The sequence below is a fragment of the Silene latifolia genome, chromosome 8, assembly GCF_048544455.1.
Source record: "Silene latifolia isolate original U9 population chromosome 8, ASM4854445v1, whole genome shotgun sequence".
In the NCBI taxonomy this organism is placed as follows: domain Eukaryota; kingdom Viridiplantae; phylum Streptophyta; class Magnoliopsida; order Caryophyllales; family Caryophyllaceae; genus Silene; species Silene latifolia.
The window spans coordinates 76,502,494-76,513,362 of record NC_133533.1 but is presented as its reverse complement, the minus strand read 5'-3'; the positions used below and the strand labels follow the sequence as shown (position 1 = coordinate 76,513,362).

At 37.1% G+C, this 10,869-nt stretch overlaps 1 protein-coding gene across 1 annotated transcript; it reads right to left on the bottom strand.

Moving 5' to 3' along the window:
* Positions 1-1,714: 1,714 nt before the first annotated feature.
* LOC141595389 (uncharacterized) lies at positions 1,715-2,260 on the bottom strand. The gene has a single exon (XM_074415353.1). It carries the CDS (start codon positions 2,258-2,260, stop codon positions 1,715-1,717), a length of 546 nt encoding a protein of 181 aa, XP_074271454.1.
* Between the last annotated feature and the right edge of the window lie 8,609 nt (positions 2,261-10,869).

Genomic DNA, 10,869 nt, shown 5'->3' with positions numbered 1-10,869 from the left:
CCTTCTTCATATTAGGCCACCAAAACTTCTTTTTGAGGTCCTTGTATAACTTATCCCCTCCAGGGTGTACAGAATATGGAGTAGCATGTGCTTCCGTGAGAATTTTCTTCTTCAGTTCCTCATTAGCTGGCACACACCACCTCTGCCCAAACCTCAAGCTCGCATCTGAATGGATACTGAATTTAGAGTAAGGCTCCGCACCTGCCTGCTCTACCTCATTGCGCCATTTCTGGATTCTAGCATCCTCTTTCTGTAGCTCTCGGATCTCCTCGTACAACTCCGGCTCAACTGTCATATCTCCTACGGTCTCACCTCGTCGGATCATGTAAATCCCCATCTGCCTTAGCTCACCGAATATTCTCACCCTGGATCTGGCACTGGTTAGGGCATGGATAGACTTCCGACTTAAAGCATCGGCTACGACATTCGCCTTCCCTTCATGATAGAGTAAGTCCATGTCATAGTCGCCAATCAACTCGATCCATCTCCTTTGTCTCATGTTCAGCTCCTTCTGAGTATAGATATACTTCAGGCTCTTATGGTCAGAAAATACCTTGAAGGTTGCCCCATAGAGATAATGTCGCCACAATTTGAGAGCAAAAACCACGGCCCCCAACTCTAGATCATGGGTAGGGTAATTCTCCTCATAGGTCTTCAGCTGTCGCGAAGCGTACGCGATTACCTTCCCCGTTCGCATCAACACACACCCCAACCCTTTCTTGGAAGCATCAGTATACACTTCGAAGTTATCATTCCCATCTGGCAAAGCAAGGATAGGAGCTGTGGTTAGGCGCTCTTTGAGTGTTAAGAAAGCCTTCTCACAACTCTCGTCCCAAACAAACCGGTTCTCCTTCCTCATTAGAGATGTCAATGGTTTTGCTATCTTCGAAAAATCTTTGACAAACCTCCTGTAGTACCCAGCTAGTCCCAAGAAGCTTCGAATTTCGCCCACATTCTTTGGGCTCTGCCATCTAGTCACGGCCTCGATCTTGCTAGGATCCACTGACACCCCTTCCTTGGAAATCACATGCCCCAGAAAGGCAACTTTCTTCAACCAGAACTCGCACTTACTCAACTTAGCATACAACTGATTCTCTGCCAGAGTTTTTAACACGATCCTGAGATGCTCCTCGTGCTCTTCCTCATTCTTGGAGTAAACCAAAATATCATCGATGAATACAACCACGAACTTGTCCAGGTACGGACTGAACACCCGATTCATCAGGTCCATAAACACAGCTGGCGCATTGGTCAATCCGAAGGGCATGACCACGAATTCATAGTGTCCATATCTGGTTCTGAATGCAGTCTTAGGGATATCCTCGTTCTTTATCCTCAGTTGATGATAACCCGACCTCAGGTCGATCTTCGAGAATACTCCAGCCCCACTCAATTGGTCAAACAAATCATCGATCCTTGGCAATGGATAGCGGTTCTTGATAGTCACGTTATTCAGCTCTCGGTAATCCACACACAGCCTCAAACTCCCATCTTTTTTCTTGACGAATAGGACAGGTGCTCCCCAAGGTGAAACACTGGGTCGAATATAACCCTTCTCAGCCAACTCATCCAATTGCTTCTTTAATTCTTCCATCTCTTTTGGTCCCATACGGTACGGTGGTTTAGAAATTGGTCCAGCTCCCGGCTTTAGATCAATGGAGAAGTTCACGTCGCGTTTAGGTGGTAGCCCAGGGATCTCTTCCGGAAATACCCCCTAAAAGTCTCTCACCACAGGTATGTCAGAAATCCTAGGGGTCTCAGACTCTCTATCCCACATCTGGCACAAGATCAACTGGTCTCCCTTCCTCAAACTCGATTTTAGGGTGTTTACAGAGATAAATTTGACTTTGGGTTTGATCATGTATCCCTTGTAGGTTGCTCTGACTCCCTTAGGTCCTCTCAGAGATATCTTCTTTTGGTAACAGTCAATGAAAGCTTTGTACTTCCCCAACCAATCCATCCCTAAAATCACCTCGAACCCACCCAATGGAAACTCCATAAGGTCACAGTGAAAGACAACCTCCCCAATCTGAATAGGTACACGGGTATAGATTCTATCACAAGGCACAGACTCTCCCGAGGGTACTATAACAGAATCGACCACTCTATCATATGTAGTAAGGTTCAAGGCTCTAACATGCTCCCTAGATATGAATGAATGTGTGGCACCAGAATCGAATAACACAAAGCTGGGTTTAGAGTTGACAAGAAATGTACCAGTCACGACATGTGCATCCTCTTTTGCTGCTTCCTTCCCCATGGCGAAGAGCTTGCCACTGGACTTAGCTCCAGACTAACTCGATGAAGCGGTATTGGGTTGCTTGTTCCACTCGTTCTGGTTCCTCTGGAAATTACCACCCCGCCGGACCGGTTTTGTTTGCTACGGTTACGTAGTTGTTGTATCTTCCTTGATAATCATTACTTGCCCCGATCGGGCACCTCCTCCATAGCCAGTGTTAGGAGTAAGGTAGTTGCTTTGTATCCCGATCCCGCCGTCCGAGACCCATCAACCCGGATGTAGGTGTTCGGAAGCCCCAGTTGGTTTCCTCGAACTTGGCACTCAAATTTCCTGTGTCCCAACTTCCCACACCCGAAACAAGTGACCCTGGACGCATTACCTCCAATACTAGCACCTCTGAAACTGCCTCCGCTTTGGTTCCTCATCCCCCCAGGAGCACTATTGGTGGAGTATCCACTGAACTTGCCTGAATTCGTCTTCTTGGCCCCGGTATTACCACTAACAGTTTCCGACTTTCTCTTCTCAGCTTTTCCTTTCTTATCCTCCTTGATCTGCTCGGAGAGCCTTTCAGCAGCACCAGCCCTCAGATAGATGTCCTGAACGGTGGTAGGTGGAGCTGCCGTGAGTCTCTTTTTGATATTTACCGTCAAACCCCTCTCAAACCTCATAGCCAGCATGGTCTCGTTCTTTGCAAATTCATCGATATATGAAGCCAACAGTCGGAACTTCCTATGGTATGTTTCCACTGTCATGTCCTCTGTCATCTTAAACGTTTCGAACTCCTCCCTCAGCTTAGCTTTCCTGAACTCTGGCATGAATTGGTCCGTTAATATCACTTGAAATTCTAACCAAGACACGTATCCTTCCTCAACATCCCTAGCAACATGTCGAATCTCCGCCTTGTTCCTATTCCACCACTCCCCAGCTGTAGCCCTGAGGTAATGTGCAGCTTGGTCTACTTGCAGCTCTTCAGGACAAGCTATCAGCTTGAATAGGTTGGTGAACTCCCGACACCAATCTCCCAGCAAGTGAGGTTCCCCCTCTCCAGTGAAGAAGGTAGGGTTATGCCTCGCCACTATTGTACTCATCTTAGCAGGGTCCATTCTTTTAGCCTTTAGGGCCTCATTCTCAGCCAGTAGTCGGTCTAACTCTTCCTGGGTGATGTTTACAGCCGTGTTCCTTTTAGGAGGCATGACTACAAGAGAATTTTAGGAATTAGCTGCAACACAAAATCACCTTGGCAATTCTAGCCAATTCTATCACTCTTATCCTACTTGTCTATCTAGCATGGTTTAGGGGTCACATAACCGCATATCACTAGACATAGCCTTCTAACACAACTTTATAGAGGTATAAATATAAATCAACCTTAAAACATGCAAAGTATTATGCCACAACCTCCTACCAACTCTTTATGCAACAATTAACATATCAATCAGTTAACACTTAGGCAACGATATATGAAGTTATGGTCAACATCATGCAACTTCTCTACCCTTCCTCTCATTTGCACTCAGGGTTCCCGGGTCAAACTAAGAGGGCTAATGGTTCGGTGTGAGGGGGCCCCTAACTCATCCCTTACCTTTAGTGTGCTCCTAACAGTTTTGTCCCGGGGTTCATTTTACTTAGACTCTTCCTATATTCATTGGATTCATTGGTTTAGGCCTGAGGATCGTTCGCTCTGATACCACTTTGTAACACCCCCATTTATTTAAGGGCCTGAGCTAGGACTCCTCAGATAAAGAAGGGTGTTACCATCTCGGGAATCCGAGGCAGTAGATAACAAAGAGAAAGATAAACAATACTTTAATTAAAAGTTTATAATGCTTACAACGGAAATAAAAGATGTCTTAAATTGAAAATAAAGTCTGACAACTAAACAAAATAAAAGTGGGCTAGCTCTAAGTCAGGTGATCCATGCTCTCTCCCTGCCAGCTCCCAATGTCTCAACAACCTGTCAATCTGCTCCCCATTAAAAGGATCATCACAGGCATACACGAATACACAGGGTCAACCGCGAGGTTGAGTAGGTAATAAGATATAATAAAGAATGCAATGCTATGCTCCTCCATTCAACTCCATCACACACATCCCAAGACGCCCAGCCATACCGATCCCCCTAGACTATATATATCGACCGTAGTCGATCCGCGCCTAGCGGCCGAGGACACCAGGGCAAGTCCTGCAGAACCCGCCTGGGCCTTAATCACAATAATCTCACCTCCTCCAACTCCAACTCCGATGCAAATGAAATGTATGAAATATATGAAACAATAATGCTCAACAGGATAAATAAGATAATCAGGTATGCCATATAATCACCAAACATGCCAACTCTCATAATCGTAAGAATTCAATCAGTGTATTCCCCTACCTCAGTACTGCAGTCAAACAGTCGGGTGCTCAGTAATATTCCACAACAAATTCGCCCTCTGAAAGATAAATAATAATAAACAATTACTTAAACCATTCCCGTTCCCAAAATAGGAAGTTACTAAAAATAGAAACTTCTTAAAATGGAAAGTTTCCTTAAATAGAAACTTTCCCGATCTAACAGTTTTCTATTTTACCAACCCGACTCAAACCCGTCTCTAAACATTTAAATAACTCGGGAATTAATTAGCTAAATAAGAGTGTGATATAATAAAGATAAAACAAGTTATACGATTAAAGGAATCGAAACAATACTAATTAACTCTATCAACCCGTCTCCTACAACCCGCTGTTGGGAAATGTGTCCTCAACAATAGTGCGATTACATGATTTAAATATCATTATTAAATCTCATTTTAAAGAATACAATTGGGAAGTAATATTGTTACTGTCAACTGGTCAACATATATCGGTAATGATTGGTCGACTAGAGTTTGACATTACTTTGTCGTGACGACGGTGGTGATCAGTTGACCCCCTAGGTCATACCTAAAGGGCAATACTCTTAATTGACTATTTAATTAATCGTATAATGTTGCGAGTTAATTAAATTATTTGAAAAATTGACGGACGATTTTGGAAGCAAAATTTACGTATCAAATTGAAATGTGATTAAATGAGATACGGTCTGAGTAATTGAATTGTATCATTACTCGGATGAAATTATTGTTTAAAGAAACAATCGGAATTGAATGAATTATTATAAATATGATTTATAAATTGGTAAAATATTTTGGTATAAGTAATTATGAATTACTAAGTCGATTTTTGTATATGACGTATTTTTATTAATACGTTGATTTTTAATATGATAAAAATACATTGCATTGTAACATTTCATGTAACATGTGACAAAATTGACAAATGACAAAATATAAAATGGACTTTCCATTTTATAAGTACCGAAATATTAAGAGGGTTTTAGTGGAAAAAATTGTGTTAATTATTTTAATAAGAGAAAACACAATGATGATCTACCTATATGTAGCCATGCAAGCCTACATTTCTTGGGTAGAAAAATTAGCCCATGCATTGGGCTCTCCTTCCCTCCCAATCGGTTCTACATAGAAAAGAACAAGAGTTCTTTTACTTAAAATAATTATCATTCACCATATGCATGTGTGGGTGATTATTATTATTCATTCAACCATGTAAAATTATTTTTAGAGAGATAAAAATAACACTCTTCCTCTCCACATCTCCTACCCGGTTTTAGGAGCATAAACCAAACAATTTTTGGTTCAATTTTTCACTAGATTAATATTATACTAGCTCAAATAATATTAATTAGATTAAGAGTTAAGCCTTGGGTATAAAGCTTAGGGTGAGATCTTATACTTAGATCTTGTTCATCCATAAGGAAAGCTCAAGAACAAAAGAAAAAGGAGATTTCTTTTGTGCCCTATAAATCCGAAATACCCATTGTAAGAACATGATTTCTTCTCTTTGTTATTTTGTTTGCATGCATAAAATCCGTAATTAATTTTATGACAAATTATTTTGACATATATGAGTATGTTAGTATGTATATAGATCTACATTTCCTTCAATCGGTATCAAGAGCCACGGTTGTTTGCATGCAAATTGGTTAAAAGTTTTTCCGAGTTATATGAATAACAAATAAAACTTGTAAAATTTGTGTTATTATGATATATCACGAAATTATTACATGCATGTTAATATTTCTGGTCCTAAAGTGTTTTAGGATATTTTGGTTAATTGTTCGGATTTTTATTGTTCATAATTTACAATAATGGCATTTAAATGTGATTTTATGAGTAAAAATGTCATATATTATTTTGAGATAACCTGCAAATTTTCATAATTTTTGGACTTGTTATGCTCGAAAAATGATTTTTTCATTATTAAATACGGATTTAAGAGAAAAATAGGTTAATATGAGTTAAATTTCGAATCTGGTCATAGAAAATTAATATGTTGTCACATGCAATTTTACAAGATGTGTGTAAAATAATTGGCTATAAAGAAGTCTTTTAGCATGAATTATGGATTTTTGAAGAAAAATAGCATAAATAGTGACATTATTAATGGAAAATTAATAAAACATAATCTATGACTTAGGAAAAACGTCTAATGTTGCATTTTATTATATTTTTCAGATCTAAAATTGAAAAGTTAATGAAAATAATTTTTCCATGTTTTTATGATTATTTTATTAAAAATCGATAAACCGCAACATTGTTTTTCCGGAAAAATTTCGAAATTTTTAACCTAAGATTTTGAACATTATGAGTGTCATGGAATTTTTGTAGAATGTTCATGAATTTAAATTTCAAATTTTGAATTTATTTGGAATTTTTGGATTTATTTGAAGTTTAATAGCTTATTTTGTAATTTTTGGTCCTTTTATGAACAATTTTGTATATAAAGGTTAATTATGGTCAAATTTTTTAGTGAAGACTAAATTTTGAGTCCTAAGAGGTTAGGGTAATTAACTTATGCATAAATATGACTTTATGTATTTTTGTGATTATAAAATGTTGAAATCGCGCAAATCCGTAAAAACCGAGTAATATACGATATTGGCTAATTAAAGGCGATTTAGCATAAAATTGAGCATGTTCATACATATTATAATGCTGCATTTTTCTTTATGATTGTCATAATTTTAATTTATGTAATTTTGAATTATGTAATTTTACTTAGTATGGCCTTAGATTTTATTGGTATTTCCCGAAATGTATGGGAATATCGATTCGGTTGTAATTTTATTGTGATCTCGTATCACCGTTTTGTAATTTAATAGATTTATTTTATTTTAGTTACAAATGTATAATAGGAATTATGTAATTTATTATGTAATTTTATTCATTCCGGAGTTCCAAAAGACGGATTACTTCAAGAATGGCGATACATAAAGACGGTGTTACCTCGAGATGCGTGTCACAACCGAAGTTCAAGGGACCAATGGAGTTGGTTTCCGAATTTGTAATAGATTAAGAGTTTTTCTATTTTAGGAAAGGCCATACTAGGATTTATTTATCTTTATGCTTGCATTTTATTTTATGTCACATACATCGCTAAATCGCCATAACTAAACATGCATTGTCTTTTTATCGAGTTTGTCGACCATGTCAATTAGAATTATCGTAGTTCACCGCTTTAGTTCACTTAAAACGTGATAGATAATAAATTGACATGACCTCTCGCTAAAACAATCAATTGAGACATAGCCTTACCAAATAGTAGAAACCATGAAAACCTATTTCGTGAGGGAGTGCACTCGGCCACACCGGGGTACAAACCTTGTTACGTAGGGGAAGTGGGTGATAAATGTTAATCCACCGAATTCATGTTGATGAGGGATGTATCGGCCCCACCGTGCCCAAGTTAATGTGGGTTTGGATCATGGACACATTTATTCGAAATTTGGATTGAACTCAACAAAAGTATTTGATAAGGGATGTATCGGCCCCACCGTGCCCTTGTCGATGTGTTTTGGGCTAAAGATAAAGTTAATGTAATTTTATCGACCAAGAATTCTAAAAGTAGAATCGATTAAAGAGTTAATCCACCGAGTTATATTGATAAGGGATGTATCGGCCCCACCGTGCCCAAGTTAATATGAATTTGGATCTTGGAATCATTTATCATAGTTGGGTAGAGGTCACTATGTAAATGCTATACTTGTTTACAAGTATTAATAAAACGATAAATGTTAAGTTTTCCACTATTCCGTTTTTATATTGTTCTATTTCTTTACCACAATTCATATACGATATCATTTCGATTTTGATACAAATCTCCATTAAAACATCGTAACTAAAGACAAATTTGAAATTGTTTCTAAAAACCTCAAATGAACCATTGCTAAGGATCTCTTGTAAAGAGTATAGATTAAAGTTATTCATTATCAAACAGGTTTTTGATTTTTGACTAACACATCTACTTGCAATGGATTGTTATTCATATACTTAATTGAATTAAGTACCTTGAAGCGATAAATTGTTTTGGTGATTAGATTTTCAGAATTCGTAATTGACCAAAATAACGCAACCACTTCAATGAAAGTTTTAAGACTAAAACGAACAAATGAAGAGTGATCTTCGTGAATTCAATTTTGCTTCTCAAAGCAAAGACTCATTGAAATAAGTGGGAGCATTCTCTTAAACTGTTAAGATGAGGACGAGGTTCAAGAAGTAAAAGGAATTGATACAAGGTAATGTTATAGGTAAAGTTGTTGAGAATAACGATACTAAACCTATCAATCCCGACCGATAAAGTTTCCATTGTCTTAAAATGTTGGACACGAGAAAGGAAACTACCCCAAATTATTGAAGAATCAACAAGTTAGTTGTGGGACATCTAATGGGACATTCTTCTTTAAAATGTTTATTTGATTAAACATAAATTTTGCTAGTACTACTTCGTCAATATTAGAAACCAGTGGAGGTTTTCATCATTATGTTTGATACATAGGATGATTAGAATATGACGACTAGCAACAATGAAGTCGAGAGAAAGAGTCATTGTGTACTAAATCTAGTTTTTGGGTTTGGAGTTATACTTAATTGTGACTATTAAGTACATAAACTCTAAATGAGAATATAAACTTGTTAAGATACAAAAGAGGTTTCACTTTTGTGACCCTATACACCACGATTTGATGTATGGCTAGCCCATTATCAAGGTGATTATATTCTAAACCAAACTAGAATGATATATCATGAAGATGATGCAAGACTCAAATTGGTAACCAAAGATTAAACCTTAAAGATTTTTGAAATGATGAACGCAAAGAGTTATCGAGTACTCTTGAAACCATTAGATGGTTAATGGTATATGCGTATCTTGTATTCAAAGCAAGATATCTCGTGCCTTTTGGTTGAAAAAGGAGATCGAGATTGTAAATTATTTATCCAAAATAGGTTGATCATTTTCTTTTACCAACGATTTAAGTTGACACTAGTGTGTTCACTTAATAAGATAAATAGAGAAATCTTTGAAGAAGTTCAAGAGTTCAAGGAATCACGATTTAGTCGTGATGGGATTATCAAAGTGAAGACTTTGATATAAGCCAAAGGAAATGTGATATTGTATCACAAATTAATCTCTCTTAACACACATTATGGAATAATGTGTGATTGGATATGAATTCAAACGCTATTCGATATGGTTTGGACTTCAATCAAGTTACTTTGAGTTACTTGATCGTTTTGGGGATTCTATCATTTTGTCTAAATTATTTTCCACTAAATCATATGAGATATGAAATGGTAATGTACCATATTTGTAAGTTTTCACAAGAAACAAATGCTCATTTTTCCTTTTAATTATCACGAGTACGACGGGTTTGCGGCTCGTGAAGCTGTCTTTCTAAAATACAAGTTTATTTCTAGAAGACAGAGTGGGAGAAATTATTCAAGAGCCACAAAGAAAGCCACAAAGAATGTTATGTCGCAAGAAACTGGTCTTTCTTGGCTACATGAGACGTTTTGTGTAAGACGTTGTTTCTTCAAAACCTAGGAGGTTAAATTCGTCACTTGTTAAAAATGATGAATTCATGCTACTTTTAAGAAAGTAAAGAGCTTATAACTTACAAAAGAAATTGTTTGATTCAAGTTGATTACTTCTAGAAAGTAATCAACAAATGACTTACATAAGAGTGTTTAAGTCACAACTCAAAACAAGGCTTAGAGCCATGAGAATCCGAATTAAAAGACTTGATTAGTGACAAAGGGTTTTGCACTAATAAAGAGAGATTTCAAAGCTTGGTTGGTGGCAAAGTGTTTTGCGCTAGTTGAAATGCTTAAGTCTATATGGATCTTCTTAGGGATTGTGTTTCATTATGAGGTTATGAAATACATAGCGAGTGAATCTAAAACCCACTTCTTCAATAGAAGGAATGTATTCAATACATGTCATGAGTTTTATAGATTCTTGCAATCCTAAGATAATGTGAAACTTAAGAGAGGATCTTAAGTAAGACATCAATGAGTTGGAATCAATGTTTTGATCATGTTATAAAACTTTTCTCGATAAGTCGAGAAGTTGTGTTTATACATGAAGTTTAGTGGGAGTTACGGAATTTTTAATTAGTCCGATATGTGGATGACATATTGATCATTGAGAATGATTTAAGACTTTTGGAGTATTATAATACATCTTGAATATCTGGATTTATGAAGATAAATCCACATGATATTAGCGTCAGTAAGAAGTCTTATGTTGATAAG